The sequence below is a fragment of the Tripterygium wilfordii genome, chromosome 21 (assembly GCF_013401445.1).
Source record: "Tripterygium wilfordii isolate XIE 37 chromosome 21, ASM1340144v1, whole genome shotgun sequence".
NCBI lineage: Eukaryota > Viridiplantae > Streptophyta > Magnoliopsida > Celastrales > Celastraceae > Tripterygium > Tripterygium wilfordii.
The window spans coordinates 18,163,740-18,186,614 of record NC_052252.1 but is presented as its reverse complement, the minus strand read 5'-3'; the positions used below and the strand labels follow the sequence as shown (position 1 = coordinate 18,186,614).

General features: G+C 37.8%; 3 protein-coding genes across 4 annotated transcripts; all 3 read left to right on the top strand.

Annotated features, from left to right (window-relative positions):
* Nucleotides 1-108: 108 nt before the first annotated feature.
* On the top strand, nucleotides 109-1,083 carry LOC119989251 (enoyl-CoA delta isomerase 1, peroxisomal-like). Its single transcript, XM_038834660.1, has one exon. It carries the CDS (start codon nucleotides 238-240, stop codon nucleotides 958-960), a length of 723 nt encoding a protein of 240 aa, XP_038690588.1. The 5' UTR covers nucleotides 109-237; the 3' UTR covers nucleotides 961-1,083.
* A 430-nt stretch (nucleotides 1,084-1,513) lies between these two features.
* Nucleotides 1,514-2,656, top strand: LOC119987619 (enoyl-CoA delta isomerase 1, peroxisomal-like). Its single transcript, XM_038832524.1, has one exon. It carries the CDS (start codon nucleotides 1,934-1,936, stop codon nucleotides 2,654-2,656), a length of 723 nt encoding a protein of 240 aa, XP_038688452.1. The 5' UTR covers nucleotides 1,514-1,933.
* A 5,664-nt stretch (nucleotides 2,657-8,320) lies between these two features.
* On the top strand, nucleotides 8,321-22,713 carry LOC119988842. 2 transcript variants are annotated; one of them, XM_038834045.1, is made up of 17 exons: nucleotides 8,321-8,790; nucleotides 9,708-9,787; nucleotides 10,747-10,797; nucleotides 11,315-11,833; nucleotides 11,974-12,228; nucleotides 12,753-12,818; nucleotides 13,503-13,682; nucleotides 14,668-14,719; nucleotides 14,801-15,082; nucleotides 15,507-15,617; nucleotides 16,384-16,575; nucleotides 17,297-17,572; nucleotides 19,237-19,860; nucleotides 20,783-21,288; nucleotides 21,373-21,433; nucleotides 21,529-21,597; nucleotides 22,446-22,713. In XM_038834045.1, the coding sequence occupies exons 1-17, from the start codon at nucleotides 8,566-8,568 to the stop codon at nucleotides 22,530-22,532; spliced, it is 3,636 nt and encodes a 1,211-aa protein (XP_038689973.1). In that variant the 5' UTR covers nucleotides 8,321-8,565; the 3' UTR covers nucleotides 22,533-22,713. The 2 variants fall into 2 exon arrangements, with proteins under 2 accessions (XP_038689973.1, XP_038689974.1); XM_038834046.1 differs by lacking the exon at nucleotides 22,446-22,713 and having other exon boundaries at nucleotides 21,384-21,433.
* The last annotated feature ends 162 nt before the right edge of the window (nucleotides 22,714-22,875 follow it).

Genomic DNA, 22,875 nt, shown 5'->3' with positions numbered 1-22,875 from the left:
AAAGCATCCAAAGAAAATTCAAAAGTTCCTATGCACTAATTCAAGCAAATAACAAAACATTGTATTGAGACGCATAAAGGACGTCAATTCTATGTTCCAGTCAAAGAAGGGAAGCTGGATAGGGACAAAAATACTCTGCTCCAGACTTTTCTATATACCTAAACCTACTAAACCTTGTATAAAAATGATGTTGCAGGCATAGGAGGTAGAAAGAACACCAAGAGAGAGCATCCACAAATGTGCACTCTACAGAAGCGCGGCAGCATCTACTTCCTGACCTTAACAGGTTCAGGCGAGCATCGCCTGAACCCAACACTCATCGATTCCATCCAATCAGCTCTCCGCCGCATCAAATCTGAGCCTACCTCCCCTTCCTCCGTCCTAATCACCACCGCTGAGGGAAAATTCTTCTCCAACGGCTATGACATCGCCTGGGCCGGCAACTCACAGTCCCGCATGAACTTAATGGACTCCAAACTCCGCTCTCTCGTCTCCGATCTACTCTCCCTCCCTATGCCTACCATCGCTGCCATCTCCGGCCACGCTTCCGCTGCCGGATTGATGTTCGTCTTGAGTCACGATTATCGATTGATGAGGAAAGACCGCGGGTTTCTTTATATGAGTGAGCTCGATATAAATATGGTGATTCCCGCTTGGTTCGTGGCTTTGATCAAGTGTAAAATAGGGGATGCAGCGACGAGGAGGGAGATGATTATGAAGGCGACGAAATTGACGGCGGAGATGGCGCTGAAGGGCGGAATTGTGGACTTGGTGCACGATAACGTGGAGGAGACTGTTAAGGCGGCTATTGGGCTTGGGGAGGAGTTGGTGGGGCGGAAATGGGACGGACACATCTACGCTCAGAATAGGCTGGTGGACGTCGGAGAGGTACTGGACAAACTTGAGACTGAAGAGACTGTAGAGGGGCAAAATGGGAAAGACACAAAATCCAGACTTTGAATTTGAAGTTTTTAGTTTTTAAGCAGCGAAAGTCAATAATTGTATAATTAATAATTTGTTGATCCAACATTATATATTATGATCATGAATTTGATGATGAAATTTATGGGTCAATAATTTTTATTTTTCTCTAAATATTTTATTAACCAAACATTTTATTAAGTTGTTATTAATAATTGAGCTTCAATTTTTTAATTGAAAGGATTAATCTCTAACCAACTCAATTGACCTTGTAATTTTCATAATCTTTTTTAGACATGTATAATTTTTATTTTATTTTTTGATGAGTCTTAGATAAAATTTGGACATTTAGATTGTCTCACTTTCCCCAAACATGTTCATGAAGCACAAAATACTTATATGGATCAAATCAAATGTCAAAACATATAGTCGCTTTCGTTTTTTATTTCCTATTTCTTCCTTCTTCATATGTTTTGTTGTCCAATACAAGGTATTCTTTCACCCAAAAGTCACTATCCAGTTTAATTTAACAACAACGGGTTGATTGAGTTATTTCTCCTCGGATCTTAGGTTTGAAACTTATCGCAAACACTTTGGGGGCATACTCAATTGATAAAATCCAAACAACTACAAGGAGTGCACGGCTCAGTTGCCCAAGCCAAGCACCCCGAGCTGAAAGGCCATGCCCAGCACTCGTGAGCGGATCAAGACGGCGAGCGATTTGGATAGGATACCCACACCGGTGCGCAGATCTAAATGATGAGTTTAAAGGGATCGCCTTGGAAAAGTTCCACGATGATGCGAAAAAAGAAAGAAAGTATCAAGTCAAACTTTGTCAATGGAGGATAGGACATACACAAGGAAGACTTTATGGAATCTTTTCCTTGTTACATTTGTTATTATTGTTTCATTTTAAGCCTCCAATATTTCAAGGTTCGGGCTTGGCTTGGCTTGGTTTGTTCCGACTTCCAACTACATTCTCAGAGAGGAAAACCAACACAAGATCTGCATTATGTGTTCTCTAGAGAAGCAAGGTAACATCTATATCCTCACCTTAACCGGTCCCGACGAGCATCGCCTGAACCCTACACTCATCGACTCCATCCAATCAGCTCTCCGCCACATCCGCGCCGGGCCGGCCTCCCCTTCCTCCGTCCTCATCACCACCGCCCATGGCAAGTTCTTCTCCAACGGCTTCGATCTTTCCTGGGCCGACTCCTCCAAGCCCCGCCTCAAACTCATGTCATCCAAAGTGCGCTCTCTCGTCGCCGATCTCCTCTCTCTCCCCATGCCCACCGTCGCCGCAATAACCGGCCACTCCTCTGCCGCCGGCTTCTTGCTCGCCTTGAGCCACGACTATCGTTTGATGAGGAAAGACCGAGGGTTTCTTTACATGAGTGAGCTCGATATAAACATGGTGATTCCCGCTTATTTTATGGCTTTGATCAAGTGTAAAGTCGGGGATAAGGCGGCGAGGAGGGAGATGATCATGAAGGCAACTAAGATGACGGCGGATATGGCGGTGAAGAGCGGAATTGTGGACTCGGTGCACGATAACGCGGAGGAGACTGTTAAGGCGGTAATTTGGCTCGGGGAGGAGTTGGTAGGGCGGAAATGGGACGGACACGTCTACGCTCAGAATAGGCTGGCGGAGGTGGGAGAGGTGCTGGACAAGATTGGGTATTATGAGACTGTAGAAGGCCAAAATGGGAAAGATACTAAATCCAGACTTTGAAGGGTGAATATAGTTTTTGTTTGACAGAGCGATTGTATTGATTTTCAATACTAACTGTTAAGGTGTGAAAAAAAACTAAATTTTGAAATAAGCCCTGAGGTGTTTGGTATAGCTGTTAACTGTTGTTAGCGGTTAAGTTAAGTTGTGTAAAATATATTTTGCTTGTATTATTATTAATTTATAAATATAATTTATCATGTAAAAATTATAATTACTTTAATTTAATATTTAAATAGCCATTTAATAAGCTGAATTTATTATTAATTTATAAGTATAATTATTAACTTATAAGTATAATTACTAATTTATTATGAATGTATAAATGTAATTATTAATTTATCAATATTTAATATCAATATATAACAGTTAATATCAAGTTCTGGGATCACAGAACGTAAAAATCTTTAAAAAAAAAAAAAAAGTCACTTTTGGGCGTGGGATCCATGCCTTTTTGGTATGGGTTCCACGCCAAAATGAAAAACCGCCCAACAAAAATTGAAGCTTTTTGTTTGAGGGCAAACCGCCTCACTAAACACAATCATAATATAATTCCAGTGTTTTATTATTTTAAAATTTTTTCCTTAACACAATTCTAGTGTTTTGTCTTTTATGGGAAATAATTGCTAAAAACTAAAAAGTGTTAAAATGTAACAATCATGCAACCAAACGATGCTCTAGTCCCCCTTTAGAATTGTAACTTGGGTAGTTCAAAATTTAGAGTCCACTCCATTGATTTTTCACTTGATATGAAGACTATATTATTTAATCCTTAGCATTGGGTCGAAATACGGACCCAACGTAAAGTATTGCGTGTCATATTTTGAAAAATAATCTTGCTTCCCTCACTTGAATCCCCGACTTCTTAGAGTTGAAGATGGTAAAGTGAATACCAAAGTATTATCTAAAGCGGGTGAGATCTTTAAATGATATTTGGATTCTCAATTTCACACCTTCAAGAGGTCATGAATTTAAGTGGATGATGTAGAATCATCCATAAAAATAAAACACACAATATCATAGGACAAATGAGGTCATTTTCTAAAATAAAACACACAATACTTTATATTGTACGTCGAGCATTTGTATTTCCTCCGAACAAAGTGAAAACAAAGAGAATATCAAACAGAGAAAGAACAAAGCTTTCAATTTCTCTCTTGTATTACAGTCACTTAACCTGCACATTACAACCAGCCATCAAATATATACAAGACAAATAATGAATAAAGAATAAGAACTACAATAAGAAGCGCTAAAACGTCCCGCCTAAAAAACAAAAAGTAAACCTAAAAGCAAACTATGTCGTTTCAATGATATTGTTTAACATCCCTCCACAAGGTAAACGATAGGCATCAATAACGTTTAGCTTGCGAAGAAGACACTGCATCCGATGAACCGGAATTGGTTTAGTCAAGAAGTCACTCGGTTGTTCAGTGGATGAAATATGAAGCAGCTTTACAAAACCCAGCTGAACTTTTTCTCACACAAAATGACAATCCAACTCAATATGTTTGGTGCGCTCGTGAAACACAGAATTGGTTCCAATATGAATGGCTGCCTTACTATCACAAAACAAGGAGATAGGTTGAGGAGGCTTAGTGTTCAGATCTTGCAGAAGTCTTGATAACCACACTAACTCACTGCAAGTATTTGCCATGGATCTATATTCAGCCTCAGCAGAAGAACGAGAAATGGTGTGTTGTTTCTTTGATTTCCATGACACAAGTGCTCCTCCTAGCATGATGCAAAAACCACTAATTGAACGATGAGAATCTGGACAACCCCCCAGTTAGAATCACAGAAAGCAGTAATATGATAATTCAGGTGTGAAGGAAAGAACAGACCACGACCAGGGGTTCCCTTTAGATAACGTAAGACTCGGTGTGCACCAAGGAGATGTTGAGTGGTTGGAGAATGTATGAATTTACTCAGATTATGAACCACGTAGCTAATATCACGCCTAGTCATTGTTAAATACATTAATCGCCCAATCAACCGCCTATATGGAGAAGGATCATCCAACGGAATCCCATCTTCAATAGAAAGATGAACATTCAATTCAGTTGGTGAAGAAAGGGGCTTGGCATCCATAAAACCTGTGTCATGAAGCAAACAAATCCAATAGGTACTTTCGTTGACTAATTCCCAAACCTGTAGAAGAGCGATTGATTTCAAGTCCAAGAAAGTACTTCATAGGGCCCAAGTCTTTTAATTTGAGGCGGGAATGCAACCGAGTTTTGAGTAATTGAATGAGTGTCTTATTGCTTCCTCCAATGATCATGTCATCTACTTAAAGGAGCAAAGCAACAAAATCTGTGCCCTGTTTCAGAGTAAACAAGGAGTAGTCACACTTAGATTGCTGAAAACCACAATTCAGGAGAATGGAACTAAACTTCTCATGCCATTGGCGTGATGCCTGTTTGAGACCATATAGGGATTTCTTCAACTTGCAAACGAGTTTGGGATCTTGGACTGTGTAACCAGGAGGAGGAGTCATATAAACTTCCTCATACAAATCACCATGAAGAAAAGCGTTTTGCACGTCTAATTGATGAAGAGTCCAGTTGTTCATAGAAGCCAAAGCCAAGAACACTCTCACAGTCACCATTTTAACCACGGGAGAAAAAGTTTCAGAGTATTCAAAACCAGCCCATTGATTGAATGTTTGAGCAACCAATCGTGCCTTATAACGTTCAATTGTACCATCTTGATGATATTTGATCTTGTAAACTCACTTTGAACCAATAGCCTTACGGCCTACTGGTAAATATGTTAAGTCCCACGTGTGATTATCCTGGAGGGCTTGCAACTCAGACTGCATTGCCTTTTGCCATGCAGGATCTTTCACGGCTACTGAAAAATGTGAAGGTTCATGATGTGCAGAAACAGAGCATAAGAAAGCTGCATGAGAATGTGAAAAATTTGCATAATTCAAGTACTTACTGATGGGATGAAATGATCCAGACTCAGTCGGATGATGAGCATTGAAAGGAGAGATGCAAGAGGCATTATTACATTGGTAATCCTGTAGGTAGGGTGGTGGTTGTTTGTTTCGGGAAGATTTGCGCACTGGAACATCTAAAGAGGATAAGTCAGTGGAAGCAATTGAGGAGTCAGAATGTGATTCAGTAGGATTGACTGAGGAAGGATCTTCATGAGTAGGTACAGTAACAAGTGCTGGGATATCAGGTGTCGATAAAAGACTTGTATCTGAAGGTAATGAACCTGGATTTTCAGGACAAGGAGAAGGTGTGGAAGGAGTGAAAGGAAATATGGTTTCATGAAAATCCACATCACGTGATATGAATATTTCATGAGTCTCAAGGTCCAGAAGACGAAAACCTTTCACTCCAAAAGGGTAACCAAGAAACATGCAAGAACGAGCACGTGGTTGGAATTTTGATCGAGAATGCGGATGAGTGACTACATAACATAGGCATCAAAACACTTTCAGGTCATTGTAATTTGGAGGTTGATGAAAAAGAATTTGATATGGGCTGTTTGTCCAACTGACGAGAAGGCAGACGATTGATGAGGTGCACTGCTGTGAGGATGCAGAAACTCCAGAAATTTTCAGGGACATGTGCATGAAATCTTATGGCTCTAGCAGTGTTAAGGATATGCTGATGTTTACGTTCCACAACCCCATTTTGTTGGGGTGTGTAAACACAAGTAGTTTGATGTAAAATGCCATGAGATGCATAGAACTCTTTCATATTAAATTCAAGTCCATTGTCCGAACGCAAAGTCTGAACTTTTGTATGAAAATGAGTCTCTACATATTGACAAAACTGTTGAATGAAAGTTCGAGTTTCAGCTTTAGACTGTAAAAGATGTACCCAAGTGGCACGACTAAAATCATCAACAATAGTTAAGAAGTATTTATATCCATCAATAGAAGATATGGAGTGAGGACCCCATATATCTACATGTATGAGCTCAAAAGGAGAAGTTGTAATAAATGAACTCATCCCAGAAACCTTTCTGCTTGGTATAGTATTCAGTAACAGAGAGCACACCTTGGCGTGTTTCACCCATGGCTTGACGAAGCTCATATACGCGTGTATCATTGGATGCAGCATATCTAGCTTTCAGATCTAGCCACAGTTCACGAATTGTGCTAAAACTGGACAGGCTGTTGTCGATATCTTTTGACACACAGTTCAATATCCAGGTAATAATCAGACTATTGCATCGTCTCTATGAGAGAAAACGGGAATCAGAGGCAGATGTTACCTCCAGTGAGCCATCTACCAAAACTTGTTTGTTGCGACCTTCAAGTGCGGTGAAAATATTTCTACTCCACACGTGATAATTGTCTTCACCAGTGAGTGCAAGACTAATCAGCTTGGCGACTGCATAATCAGCAGTAGTGAGGGTAAGTGGGTCATCAAGAGGATTTGGAGTAGTGGGTTGAGTGACAATAGTGCCAGTTTCAACTGTAGGAAGATCTGTTGGGTTCTTTGTTGTCATGATTCAAGATGGAAAAAAAATGTGATTGGAGACCTATAAAGGCTCCGATACCATGAAAACAGAGAGAATATCAAACAGAGAAAGAACAAAGGTTTCAATTACTTAACCTGCACTTTACAACCAGCCATCAAATATATACAAGACAAATAATGAATAAAGAATAAGAACTACACTAAGAAGCGCTAAAACGTCCCGTCTAAAAAGCAAGAAGTAAACCTAAAAGCAAACTATGTCGTTTCAATGGTACTGTTTAACACAAAGGACACTTACCAAGCTTAGTTGGCTTTGGTGGTTTTTAGGTTTATACGAAGGTCATTAGTACATAACTCAAATACTGAACTTGGGGATCATACACTTTCGTTTTCTAAGCTACAAAACTTCATTTCGCACAGAAGAAGAAAAAATATCAGAGTAGATCCCCAATAAACCCAAAATTTAAGGCAACACTTGTTGCAATGTCAAATGTGGACTCCCTTATGGTCTGTCAAGAGTCAAAGCCCATGACTGGCACTTTAGGACGTTTGATAATGGGGTCAATCTCTCAAAATTTTCACCAAACTAGTGTTTGCTATTGTACTACATAACGGGGCCCATAGAGTGGACCCAAGCCCTTCTGGACCCCAGTAGACCTGTCCTGGGCTTCCTCAGTGAAAGATTTCGGCCCATATGAGGTGAAATCAAGAAATCTTCCTCTGTCAAGATCATCATCAGACATCAGTTCATCACCATCATCGTTGCAATAACACCTTAGTCCGTATATCAGTGTCAGGAGTTTAGAATAATTTATCCGTAGCCAACTCGAGCACACTAAATCAGTTATAATAGGAATTTCAGCAGAGAAAATTACTTTAGCTATCATAATCTTGCCAAGTTTTTGTTTGCACCAATTGTCAACCAACTGTAATATTTCCTTATCTAAGCCTACATTCAATGTATTAAGAAATAGAACATTGTGGTTAAAGCACATAACGTACTTGGTACTAAGCTTGAAACTAAGGAAGTGAAAATAAAAAAACAAAAGAAGGCCATTTATACTTTACCCTAACAAAACTTTTATTCCAAATTTGCCCGTAGAATTTTTGAGATTATTCACATTCCCCCACTTTTTAAGGTGGAGGATTAGCGCTTGACAGCTAATACAGAACTCATAAAGCTACGGATATACGTACCAGCTAATACACAAATACACCGAGATTTAAGAATCTTGCACTTCCTCCATTCCCCTCTCTGTCTCTCTCCCCCCCTCTCTCTCCTTTGTTTCTCTCTCTAAACAATAAGGAAATAGGAACAAACAGCACTCCAGTTTTTATAGTTCGAATGGAGAGCACCGATACCATATACACAGACACTCTCGGCTCTTGAACGCTCCGCAGCTTCACCAACAGTAGTGGTAGCTCTGATTTTGTTCTAGCACAGAAGGAAGGAGGCTTGTTCGTTTAATGTCATCTGTGTTTAGTCCCTCCCGCAGCAGCCCTGTGAGCTCTCGGCTGCAGCTGCTCGGCGGAGCTGGTGGTGTCTCCCGCCTCAGATCCTCGTCCTTCAAGAAGCCGCCGGAGCCTTTGCGACGTGCAGTTGCTGATTGCCTATCTTCGGCTGCTGTTACAGCAGCCTCGCACCAAGGGAGCCCCTCCATGGTTCTATCCGATGCTTTTAGAACTCTCCGGGTTCGTAATTGTGTTGCTTTGGTTTTTGATTTTGCGGAATTTGGTTTATTGTTGTGGTGAATTTGTGTTTGGATCTTGTCATGGTGATTTTGGTGGTTAGGACAGTTATAATTTGGATGATTCTTGTCCGGTAATGTAGTTGGAAAGGGAAGTTCGAGAGATCTAGGCCTTTATTGGTTCGTTTATGGAGGTAATGTATCGTAGAGATAGTGAACAAATTAAACTGAGGTGTTAAGAAGGTTATGTGTTATGGCTTTATATATTTATCTGCTACCAAACAGATCAGTAACGTTGAAAACGGGATTCCTTACCCTTTTTGTGGCTCAGTGTTGTTTGAATTATAGCAATCACTCTCAAATCATATTCCTAGTTACTTATTGGAGTGGATGTTTTTTCATCTTTTCTACTTTACATTCTCGTTTGCTTTGTACGTGCATTAACTGTAAATTTTATATGACTATGACCAACCTCTTTTTAATACTCATGGTAAATTTTATATGACTGGAATTGCTTCCTCTTGTTCCGTCTTGGTATTGGCATAAAATGGAGCCCTCTACTCAGTTGTTATTTGTCTAGGAATATTCAGACTTGATAAAATAATGTTGGCTGACTGAGCTCTCTCCATGGCTAACCCTGCATTGTTCTTTTAATCTTTTTTCATGGCATGATCTGGATGCTTGTGATCATCCACTGCAGAATGTGGTCTGTTGACCCAAATTTTGTTTGTTTGCAATAGTCTTGTTAGGATAATGCCTCAACTTAACGTTTGTCCTTTAACATATGCAAGAAAAGGTTGCCATAGTCATCTGTGTTAGATTAACTAGTACCAATTCGAGTTGGAGTAGAAAGTCCTTTTCTTCTTTTTCTATATGCATGCTTAATTTTGAATATTGTCACTTACATTTTGTGGATGGCAGGACTACCTGGCTGCATCTACAACCATTGATCTTGCTTATAGTGTGATCATAGAGCATACTATTGCAGAGAGGGAGCGCAGGTAAAGCTTTTTAAATAATCCCCTGTTGCTGTCGCTGCTTTCGTGGGAGTAGGGTTATTGGTTGGATGTTTGTTTTGGTTGGTTATTGGACTTAATGCTTTATATGTGATGCTGTGCTTAATGCGTTTCTAATACTGTCTACACTTACTATTGGTCATTATTTTTTACTCTTTTCTCAGAACTATGGATTTTATAATTATGGTAGGGTCATTAGACATGAAAGGCAGATGCCATTTATTGTTGTATTTTGGTAAATCTCTCGTCATGAATTCATTATAAAATAACATGTGCCATTATCAGTGTTGAGCTTCAAACCTTGGCCCTAGGTTCCCTTGTAATCATTGCATCAATCATTTTGAATATAATGTTTTATAAGTTGAACTATAAGAACACCAGCACAACCCAAATACGTTAACTCATACAAAGAGATGAAAAGGCATTAAGAGAGCCCAACTGTCTAGACCCAATTAGACATTGAAACCCAAGACTAGATGGAAATAAACTGCTGCCACCATACTGTGAGCAATGATTCTACAGTGTTTCAAATGGTAGCATCTGTACGACATAGATCTTTCTTTACCATCATCCCACCTCCAAATCAGGGATTGGGGTTGATAAATCTACCCCCTTTTGTCAATCATATGCACCACTAGACAGAAAAGCTCCTCTAGGATTGTTGAACATACCTATTATGTCTGGAAGTGTTATATCATTAGCTTGGTCTTCATGACTTTGGCACCACTATCAGTTAGTTTACTAATGAAGTTTATTCTGTGAAGTTGAGATAAATGCTCATGAATTTTTGTTTTTGTTTCGTTTATTGTGTGACTTGTAGTTACTTTCGCTGTATAGAGCTTGCTGCCATAATTTCTTTTGTTTTCTATTGAGTGTATCTGTTGGCTAATAATAGCTGTTGTACTGGAACTGTTTGCTTCTAACTTCTTTATTATTTGCACCAGCCCAGCAGTAGTTGCTAGGTGTGTGGCACTTTTGAAGCGTTATCTTCTAAGGTATGTCATCCTTGACGAAGCTAGTTTTCTACACGAATTTGTTGCATGAAGAATTGAGAATCTTCTGATTTTCATTGTACCATGAGCTTGATGTTCGGCATTATTGATTGCTAGCAAGTTAATTTCATTTCATTCAAAGGAAAAAAAGTAAGATAGAATATTCATTTCGTTGAGCTGCCTTAGAAAACTCTGAAGATCCATTGAGAATCGGTCCTATTGGGGGTCTCTGCCTAATCATAGTACTTACCTTCTAACGTTCTTGATTCTAAGAGTCTATGTTGCAGAGTGGTTGTTAATGCTGTTTGATCTTTATGCATTATTTTCGCAGTAACTTAAACTGAGGGCATGCTGGTTACTTAATCTGCTGTGCCAAAACTGATTACTTCAATGTGCATGGGGGCTATTCACATAGGGGAACTGTCAATAGATTGGCCTGTAATGATATAGATTTCTATCATCCATCAAATTCAGATGTTTGATTTTGCGTTGATGATGACTTCATTTTTCCTCTCTGCAGATATAAACCCAATGAAGAGACATTACTGCTAATAGATCAGTTTTGTGTGAACACAATTTCTGAGTGTGATGCAAGCCCAAACCGAAGATTTTCACCTCGGTCCCGATCTTTAAGTCAACAATCTTCTGCATCATCAGCAACTACGAGTGCCTCTCCTTTGCCTGTATCTAGTTTTGCTTCTGAAGCACTTATAAAGTCATTAAATTATGTTCGTTCTCTAGTTGCTCAGCATATTCCAATGCGCTCTTTTCAGCCAGCAGCTTTTGCTGGAGCACCACTTGCATTGAGACAGTCACTCCCATCACTCTCATCTTTGTTGAGCAGATCCTTCAATTCCCAATTAAACCCTGCAAATGTTGGAGAATCTGTGGAGAAGATAGATGGTGCAACTTTATCTGCTTCAAATTTATTGAATATCGAAGAAGTAGAAGGATTAGAAGATTTTGAATATATTGCACCGGACGTTCTGAAATGGCGCTGGCTTGGGAAACATCATTTGTTGCCTCTGACAATGGAAAGGTAATTGACTCTCTTGTGTATATTTTGACGACATATGCCAACTTCTGTGCCGCATTTTGTTAGAGTTGATGTTGTGCATCTTTGGCTTTCACATATTGATGATGTTATTGACTTAAATTCTTTGGATGTTGTAATGACAGTGATCGTGCGATGAATCTTCCAGAGATTACACGCAATTTCCTAGAAGCAGGTGCTGCTGCTTTACTAGTTGGAGATGTGGAAGCTAAAATGAAAGGCCAACCTTGGAAGTTTTTTGGCACTGCTGATATGCCTTATCTTGATCAACTATTGCAACCTTCATCAGTTGCTACAATTACCAACTCGGCCAATGCCCGTTCCCATTTGAGAGCAATAACTGCGTCAAAGCGAACCAAAGCGGGCCCTCGCCAAATTTGGCATGTTCTTCTTGCTCAAGTTATTGTTTTGACATGCTTGCCGTCTCCTCTTCAACAAGCATAGATTTCTTAGTTCAGCATCTTATTCCCTATGTCATCCCATATATTACGTGCATAAGGCTCTAAGCTTCTAACCACCATTTCAGGCCTCTCCACAGATCTTGGAAGGCTGATTCTGTTGTTTGAAATCTGGATACTATTCTAGTTGTTGTTTGCTGCTTTTCTTAAAAAGTCATTGCCCTTCACATGTGTGGATAGTAGCTAGTAGCTTGTATGATGGACTTTGATTTTGAGTATTTCCGTCATTTCTTTTCTGTTTAGAGGCTTTTAAGAATGATCTGTGATAAGATATCATGATTTTTTGACTGATTGTTTTGTTGAGGCATATAGGCAATGCTTATTAAGGACCGCAGAAGTCTCACATCATAATAAAAGAAAATTCAGTATATGTGCGCAAAATCCATGTTTTTTAGTAGTGCAGTTATTTGATAACTGTCCTTACTGTTGTCTATCCATATTTGCAGGGATGATTCTCCAATTGGCACTTTCCGCCTACGAGCTCGGCCACTTTTCCAATATCGTCACTATAGGTATAAGAAGCGAGATAGAACCCCCATGCGTTCTTATTATCTAATTTATATTTTTTCAATGGTCTAGTTTGATGCTTATCTTGGTCAGGTACTTGTGGCTGGAAGGTATGTTGCTTTATTATTAGTGGCAACAATTGTGCTTTGTATAACATTTTTGGACCTCATGATTTTGTAATCTCCATATTATTACAGGTCTTCTATCAACTCTAATTTGTGACCTGTATTTTTCTCCCTGCTAATGTTAGTTTTTTCCTGTGCATGTAGTTCATTTTTGTTATTATTATATATTTGAAAACTAGATCTTTCTAGTTCATCATATTTTCTTTATTTTTTTTAAAAAATTGTAGTCATTAACTAAACTAACAAGTTCCTAATATCAATTTGCAATTAATATTCCCAGTCTTTATTACATTTTCTTGGCAGATATGATATTGTTGCTCTGTTTTTTGCTTTTGCTTGACTTCTGTTTATTAATTCTGACCCTTTGGTCTAAGGTATCTCTTCTGAAATCGGTATGGTGGTACTGAATTTGACCAGCTCAATTTCGTATTTTATATAATCTAGAATATTGATTGGAGTAAATCAACCATTAAATTCCAAATCAGCAGCTCATTTCATCTTGAGATGAAGCTTTAAAATTAGTTTCTGTTCTTCCTCTCTGATATTAAATATTTCTTTGCTCAGTGAACAACAGCCTTTACGATTGAATCCTGCTGAGGTATGCGAGGTTATCGCTGCAGTTAGCTCAGAGACACCTTCATTGAATGGTTATGTTATGACAGTATCATCGAGAATAAGTAATACAAGTGGAAAGCCATCAATGGATGTTGCTGTGAGCGTCCTTATTAAGCTTCTCATTGACATGTATGTTTTGATGCATCATTTGTTACTTCAATTTCAATTTATTCTTGTGTGTGTTGCAGTTAAATAAGAGAAAAAAACATCATCAGATTTGTCTTCATCTTCAATCACAATACTGTCTCCTGTAAACAGATCATATTTCCTTATCTTTTTGATGGTGGCCGTTTTTTATCTGATTATTTAATCCTTGCAGATTCCGCTTTATTATTCTATTTTGCATGGATGGAAGATTGCTCTCCTTCTTGTTATTCTAACTATCATAGTTGACTAAGAACTCCAGTCTTCTTAATCACCACATCTTGTCTGTTGTCCTGTGAGGATATGCAGCTTATCTTTTCAGTATCTTCCGGTCCTTTCTACTTTTCTCAATCTCCTTCAACAGAGCCAAATTTTCTTTCTTCATACCATAGTATTTGATTCCTAGGCTTTTCCTCATCATTTTCAATTTGTTGACGACTCATTTTACAATTTTGTCACTGGAAATCAACCTGATCTTGTTCTTTGACGTTCATTTTTTTTGATGTTAAAGTTATTGTATCTCTTCATACATCGGTCTGTTTTTCCTTTGGTACTTGAAATATACTCAGTTAATGGGGCTATTATGGGAACCACGTGCCTCTGGCACACTAGTTTTTAATTTAATAAATTAACAGACTAAAATATTTGGAGGCAAGCTTTTTGTGAGCTAAGTAGGTGGTAACACTGAAATGCTTACATGTCATGGCCCTTAGTCTATCAAAACCCTAATTTTCATCGAGCAAAAAAGTTTTGCAATCACGTTTGACTTTCCTGGATCAACTACCATTTTTGTGAATGGAACCTGGATGTCCCACCCATTTGAATTTGATATTGTTTTGCAGATTTATTTGATTTGTTTCGATTTTGTTCTCTCCTTCACATACCAAGCAAGTGCAACCCAAGAAACAGGATTACAAATCAGTTATGCTAAATGGGTTTAAAATAGGTTTTTAAAACTATTGTTTTGTAGGTATGTGATGGATTTTGGGACCGCCGCTCCTCTCATTCTGTCTATGCTTGAGGTGCTGATCAATCACATATTGATTTGTTTATGAAGTCATTCTGGTCGAAGTTTCTAACTCTTTTTATATCTTTTTTATCAGGAAATGCTTGGTTCTCCAAAGGTGGCTTGTAGGGTTCGTGCATTTGATTTAATTCTGAATTTGGGAGTTCATGCTCATTTGTTGGAGCCAATGATGACTGATGACACTTCCACAATTGAAGAAGAGTATTCTCAAGAATTATCTTTTGACAAGGAGGGCCAACTTACAAAACCTGGAAGCAGAATGGACTCTGTTGAGAAGTTGGGAGGTTCCTCTGCTATAGATAGTTTTGAAATGTGGATCCTAAACATTTTACATGAGATACTTCTACTTCTCGTGCAGGTATGATTTTATATTGTTCTATATATTCAGCCTCAATGGTGGATAACAATTTACTTTTTTGTGTTCACTTTTTAATGGAATGATTAATCTTGATCATTTAAGCAACATCTTTGTTCCATTTTTTGATGGTACTTGTTTTGAATATTTCTTCTATTTTATCTTTAAAGCAGAGGTAATGCACTTGACCATTTGAATGAATGGATAAGTTAAGTTATGAACTAGTAAACAACTCTTGTGCACAAGACTCCCATAGTTGTCGAGGTCGGGGACAAGCAAAATCTATGCAGACCTTACCCCACGTAATATGTGGGCGGCTGTTTCTAGGAATGAAATTTCATTTTACCATAATAGACGCATTCTGTTGCTATTACTTTATTGTATCATTTATATCATTTCATTTTACCAACTGATGTCCTGATCACAGTCGGAGGAGAAGGAGGAATCAGTCTGGGCATCTGCTCTGAGTTGCTTACTTTATTTTGTTTGCGATAGAGGCAAAATTTGTAGAAGCCGATTGGAAGGCCTTGACATAAGAGTGAGTTTTTTCCTTTCATCATGCACTTACTACTTCATGGTAGTGTGACTAGGTATCACACAGACGCAAATTTTATTTTAGAAAAAAAAGATTAATCGACGCTGCACTACTTGGCAAGTACTTTTAGTATATGTTTCTGGTTAATAGTGTACTTACATCATGTTGCGGAAATTGGTTAATTCTCATCATGGCTCATGCACACATAGACATCTCGTATGTATGTACATACATCTATGTGTTGCTGGATGGGTTACTAATTTCATGAAATTGGTTGATTCATCGGATATGATGAAGTCGAACATGCTCACACTTGACTCCAGTAGAATCGGTAAAGTTTTGGTCGGGTAAGAGTGAGAAAAAAATCTCAATAAGCCGAAGAGTTATTTTTCTTAGTTTTCTTGAATCATACTCTTCAGGTGAAGAAATTAGAAAGTAGAAGGCACCTCTAACCAAATAATTATATTGCCTTATTTTGTTTACGTTGTTAGTTTGCCTTGACACTGAAGCTTTCCCGGTCTGAACAGTACCTAGTAACGGAAATTTCTCTTTTTGAAGCTGTGATTTCAAATTTGGACTTTTTAGGACATTAGAATTACTTCATGGGGAGTAATTTCATGACTTAATTAGATATCATGTTTTGTTTAGCATGGTGCAAACGCCTCGCTGCAGGGATACGAGTTTTCTAGTTATTACATTTATTATTGTGCTTTAGATGTATTTTGTTCTGTTCAGGCTTGATTTGATTTGGTCTGTTTTCTTTGTACAGGTTATTAAGGAACTTATAGAGACTAGCAGGTGGAATTCTTGGGCAGAAATTGTTCACAGCAAGCTTATTTGCATGTTAACAAATATGTTATATAAAGTTTCTGTGGTAACTACAATCGCTGTTTCAAGCACCCCAATGTTTCTTGTAGACCAGATTGACCTGGTTGGAGGAATTGAATTTATTTTGCTTGAGGTATGTCAATTATTTATAATTGTTTAAATGACTCATTTACTAATATTGGCTTCATGAAGGCGTCAATAAATACAGAAAGAAACATCAGCATGATTGGCATGATACTAGCAATGATTGGTGCACTGTTGATTTTTTTTCCCCATTTTGAATGTGGAATCTCTCTAAGGTTGGGCTGCAATGAATGCATTGTTGATAGTGGAGCATTTTTCCCTATTTATAACAAGTTGCATGGTAATGCTTGGGTATGTTGCAATGTGGCTGTTCAAAATTATTTGGAGAAATAAAAATAATGATTACATTGTCTGAACAAACTTTTTTAAAATGATAACCGGAAGAAATGGACATGTTCTCATTGATAATAACTTTGAGGATAAGTGTTGTCTCAAGTAGTTGTTGTTGTTTTTTTTTTCCCTGAAGGAAGATTTTCTGACAGTTAATTCCTTTATTTATTTCCATATGTTGGGCAAATCTCTTTTGATGCCATGTATTGCATTTCTGATTGAAGGTTTGGCTTTTTTCAAAAATGTGATAATATCAAAGCCAGATCTTGATAATCAACTGATGAAGAGTTCTAATTTTTGCCTTGGCACCTGAAAAGCAAATGAAAAAGAAAAAGAAAATTCATGAATTGCCACTTGCTAAGCTTCTTGATTTTCTGTTTGGTTGTAATGGTTATTTATTCATCCGATTAGATGTAATCCTACCGTCTTGTTTTCACCAGTACTCACTAGCTAACTCAAGGGAAGAAAGGAGAAATCTTTATTTGGTACTTTTTGACTATGTTCTGCATCAAATAAATGAAGAATGCATAGCAACTGGTGTATCTGAATATAGTGACGATGAGATTCAACCTCTTGCTCGCCTACTCTCTCTTGCTGATGCACCTGAAGCTTTCAATATATCTGTTAAGCTTCGAATGGAAGGCATTGGAGAGCTTTTAAGAAGATCGATTTCAGCTGCATTGTCTAGATATCCCAACAGAGAACGATTAACACTGGTAATTTTTCAGGAGATGCACTTTTATTGCTTTTTGCCATGAAGGCCACTGATTGGGGATTACTCTTCGAGAGTTCCAATAACTCTGGTATTTGCATATGGGTGGTTTTCTTGTGTAATTGTTTCAAATATAAAATCTTCTGGACAACTAGCTTTAACCTAAATGTTAGTGATTTAAACAACGAGGTTTCCACGGCAATGAATTGTTTAGAGCCAAGATATTACTTGCGGAGTTGTAATTGAAATTATCCTGTTGGTCAAGATAAGTCCAAGCTAAAATATTGCATAATTAATACTGAATTTTCGGTCTCATCAATGACAATTTTTGCTCAAGTTTATCCAATTTAATTAGATACACGCAAATACTCTCTGGCCATAGTACTGGTACACTGACATTTAATACTAGGCCTGAAACTATTGCCCTAACATTCTGGAAATTTGGACTTCAAAATCTTCTCTTGATGAAATTGTGAACGTGAACTATATTTTCTATCTTCAACTTGAAATATTTTTTGAGTTTTGTGGTCTCCATCCTCAAGAGTAATAATAAGTTCTCATAGGTACCCTCCATGGTCTCCTTAACAAATAACAACTCTTTAAAGTAGGTCCCTTCATCTCTCCTAATCTTCTTATAGCATTTCCTTTGTCCTCTCTGTAAGTGGAATTTGTATCCTCATTTTTGAGCCCCACCTTGCTTCCTTAATCCCTCTCTTTAGAAACTGTTAACTGTTAAGTTCCAAATTTCCATCGCATAATTCTTGAACCTCGAAGCCCTATGCTTATCCTTTCCATTTTTTAACCTGAATAGCTACTATTGCTAATGTTTATTGTGTAATTAAGACTTTCACCATGTTCTAGTCACTGCAATATTTGCAAAGTCCCACATCCATCCTTTGTGTAAGAATAAAACTTGTTTGGTTAATTTTAAGCCCACTTTTGAATACAATTAAGTCTTATTCATTCCTCTAAACGATTAATCCAGCAAATTAACTTACAAAAAGTTGAGAAACATGATAGATTTTCATGCTTCATTCATATTACCAAAATCAGACTCTCTCATGCATGCATGTATGATATTCACTACAATTTCAAAAGTTTTCTCTCAGGTTCCCAAATAAAACTTTCTTCTCTAAGGTATCCCGTGCGCTTGGTTAGTTCCTCCAAAATTACCTAATTTCATCTAATTCCATTTGTTGGGCATAAACGCTAATAATTATCAAAAAAATTAGAATAATTGATGTGTATTGATAAACTTTTTACTTGTGATAACATTAAAGAAGGATTATATTGAACTAGATATACTGAGGTCCAGGTGTTGGCAAATTACTTCCCTTCATTGTTCTTGAGATAAACACCTGTTCTATTGGATTAAATTTGTTTGGATTTGCTCAATTTTCAGAATTTGGTTGGATAAAGCCATCCTTTCCTTGATTGAAGAAGTCAAACTTCCATGGTTGCTTTATGTCATGATCGTTATGTTTCTTAGCTTTGGATTGTCAAATTAGATGTAATTTACTCGCATTTTGATGAAATATGCTGGAGGTCATTTTGTTGCTAGTTGCTACTGATTTCCTTATTCTTCATTTGTGCAGAATCTATAAAAGAAAAAGATTAGCTTTATTTTTCATGAGGTCTAAGGTTTGCCATTTCATTTTATCGTTGCAGCTCTTGGAAAGTATGATGGAGAAGTTTGATGCTATAATTAGCTCATTTACTCATTTAGATAAAGAGTTCTCTCATCAGATACATATAACCAAGTCCTTCAAGTATCTAGAAACTATTGAGAGTGCTGCTCTAAGAGATGGTGTTGGCATGAAAGCAAAACTATCATGGGCAACTTTGCATACTCTGTTACATTCAGAAAGAATTGCTTACCGTCAGAATGGACATATTTGGTTAGGGGATTTGCTTATTGCAGAAATTGGCAATGAAAGGAATAAGAGCAAATGGTCAAATATTAAAGACTTGCAGCGTAAAATTGTTTATGCTGGAGTTTCTGATTATTCAGTTTCTTCAGATGTTCCTATGTCCATTTGGCTCATGTGTGGATTGCTAAAGTCGAAAAACAGCCGTGTTAGATGGGGCTTCCTTTTTGTCCTTGAGAGGCTTCTCATGCGATGCAAATTTCTGTTGGATGAGAATGACATGCAGCACTTAAGCAGTGGTGATGTCTGTCAGGAAGATGCTGATAACCGACTTGAGAAAGCAAATGCAGTAATTGATGTTATGAGCAGTGCTTTGTCCTTGGTAGCTCAAATGAATGAAACAGATCGCATTAATATTTTAAAGGTATTTTTCCAGGAAGAACTTGAATACAAGTTGTTTGAATATCTCCAGATTCTTGCAATGCATTTATCCCAATATTACTTGCTGAAAATTTATCCATATCAAAATTTGTATTTTTCTTATGTGTCAATTCTATCTTTCATATTCTCTTCTTAAAGTACTAATACCACCTGACTAGATGATTGTTGCTGGTATTGTTTTGCTTGGGATGTCATGAGGGTTATTTTAAAAGAATTGTTCGAGTTTTGATAAGTAATTGAAAGCCTGAATTTTGAATTGAAGGATTGACCTACCTTGTATTGAAGTAAAGGGGTGAATTGTTTTGATTGTAAATCCTGTTTTGTTGTCTGTAGAGAGGGTTGTATTTTTTCTTTTTCCTAATTTACATTCTAATATACTGTTGATTAAATTCTTCACTGAAGAAGAAAATATGTTATCTATCCACAAATCCTTGACCTTTCACACAATATGATCTTTTTTTTGAAGTGATCCAGCAGTCACGTTTCAGTTTGAATAGTGGGAGGAACTAAGACGAGATTAGCGCTTTCACAATGCTTTTCTGCATTTCAGTTTGCTGAGTCAATGAGCAGATAGAATAGACCTCTGTAAATAGAGTTGCTATGTATCATGAATACATGCATTTGATTCTCAAGAAGGTTGTTTTAGTGTACAGACCTACTGATTTTCTAATGAGTTCAAAACATAAGTAAAGAGAAATACTTGGGCCTTTGGGTAAGGCCTAATTCCTTTTGTGACGTTGAGGGATTTCTTTGGAATGCTTTAGTAAATCTGCAGCTCCATATTTCTTTTGAAACTTGTTTATCTTAATCCATGACATGATGAAAATTTTGTGCAACTTTTGTTGATGATCCCTGCATAGAATGAGCGTCATGCTTATGATCTTTATGTTTTCTTGTTCAAACAGATGTGCGATATTCTATTCTCTCAGTTGTGCCTGAAGGTTCCCCCGGCCGCTGCAATGCCATATGGAGATGGAATGGCCCAGAGTAGAGTTCACAATTTCACAGATGAAAGTAGAAAAACTGACGCCGATGGGCGTGTCTCTCAGCCAGAGAATTGTCGCTGGGATGAGTTGATTGAGGAAAGTGACAGTAGATCCAACTACGATACAAATAGTGGTTTAATTTGTGAGATGGCATCAATGGCAGCGCTGCTTCTCCAAGGACTTGCCATTGTCCCTATGCAATTAGTTGCACGTGTTCCTGCCGCTTTGTTTTATTGGCCGTTGATTCAACTTGCTGTTGCGGCTACTGATAATATTGCTTTGGGTGTTGCTGTTGGAAGCAAAGGGAGAGGAAACGTTCCTGGTGCTACATCAGATATTCGGGCAACTCTTTTGCTACTTCTGATTGGTAAATGCACTGCAGACCCTGCTTCTTTCCAAGAAGTCGGTGGTGAAGAATTTTTTAGGTGATTCCAAATTTCTAGACTTCCTAAAGATAGCTTGGTTTGTGTTTAGACATGCAAGCATTGTTTGAACATTGTTTTTGGCAGGGAACTTTTAGATGATACAGATTCAAGGGTGGCGGGTTACTCTTCAGCTTTCCTCTTGAAGGCAAGCATGCTTCTTCTCCTCCCCATGATGACTATGTGTTATTAATGCTTGATATTCTTATATTTGCTGACTCTTTTGAGCATTGAATCTCTCAGAGAATGATGACTGAAACACCTGAAAAGTACCAGCACATACTTCAGAATCTTGTCTTCACAGCTCAGCAGGTATGGCCTTATTCAATATTATGCTGCAACTGGGATATGTGTTTCTTGCTTTATGACTTACCATCGATCTTTGTTCTTAGAATTGTGTTGGTATGGTTCCTATCAGACATTTTCTTTTCAATTTGATGTATAACTACCTGATAGATGTTAGTATGTGTATGTCTTGGCTTTTAATGATTACCCGCATTTGGCAATTTTAATGAACTCCTTCTTTGCTGGAATTGCTTTTGTGTTGGACTTGCGTCCACAAACTTGAAACAAGGGTTTTGGTTTTCTAAAACCTTTTCGCATAAGCTGCAAATTGTGGTTAGTCTAACACTAGCTACGACTCCTTCATACATATCCTTGATTATAGTAATATAATTAATTGGGACTCCTCTACTCTCTAAAATCCAGCACATTACTTCCCTATCATATGCCTTCCCAAGGTCTAACTACCAAACGAAGGGTTTTTTTTCCTCCACCCCCCCTCTGTCTACATTTTTCTGCAAGTCCCTTGATAAAATTATTGACTCCATTGTGGATCGTCCCGGCATAAAACCAAATTAGTTTTCGGATTTCATAGATACCAATCTCAATCTTCATTCCATAGCTCTTTCCCAAAGTTTTAATGTGAGGCTTATAAGCAGACCGTATATCGCCTCCAAAAGTTGACCGGTATAGCTATAAAAAAAATACTGCATGAATAGTGGAAGGGTCCTGACCTAGTAAAATACTATAATATTTTAATATTTTTCTCTTTGCTGTGATTAATGTCAAGGCTTCTGTGATGAAAACGTTGTGCTCCTTCAATTATATGGAAAAGTTCTATGTCACTCACATATTTGCTATGCTCCTCTGCCCTGCAGAGCAACAATGAAAAGCTGTTGGAAAATCCATACCTTCAGATGCGTGGCATAATTCGGTTGTCAAATGATCTTGGAAGTGGTTTATAATTTAATTGCTTATTTCTTTGGACAATTACTTTCTTGACATGGAGACTTGCAATGCTCAAGGACTTCATGCTCTTCTTTCGACACTTGTATTGTTTATTTCACGGCAACATTCACGCAGACTTCAGAAATCCATAACACAATCATGGTTGATTTATTAAGAATGTGCAAAAGCAGTATGATATGTGATTTGTGAATGTACTTCTCATGGCAAAAATATTGAAGCCAAATATGAGGTCCAACTTCCCTTGCACTCCACAAGAAGAACTGGGGCTTGATGATACTGGTAAAGTTTGTGACAATCCTCCGACCTGAGTTGTCAGTGCCAGTTTTGGAATAGTAGGCA

Bases quoted from the DNA above. Each gene is read 5' to 3' on its own strand.
- LOC119987619 (XM_038832524.1), top strand. From the start codon at position 1,934: ATGTGTTCTCTAGAGAAGCAAGGTAACATCTATATCCTCACCTTAACC.
- LOC119988842 (XM_038834045.1), top strand. From the start codon at position 8,566: ATGTCATCTGTGTTTAGTCCCTCCCGCAGCAGCCCTGTGAGCTCTCGG. The intron at 15,083-15,506 runs GTATGATTTTAT...TCCTGATCACAG, and splicing joins TACTTCTACTTCTCGTGCAG to TCGGAGGAGAAGGAGGAATC. The intron at 16,576-17,296 runs GTATGTCAATTA...TGTTTTCACCAG, and splicing joins TTGAATTTATTTTGCTTGAG to TACTCACTAGCTAACTCAAG.
- LOC119989251 (XM_038834660.1), top strand. From the start codon at position 238: ATGTGCACTCTACAGAAGCGCGGCAGCATCTACTTCCTGACCTTAACA.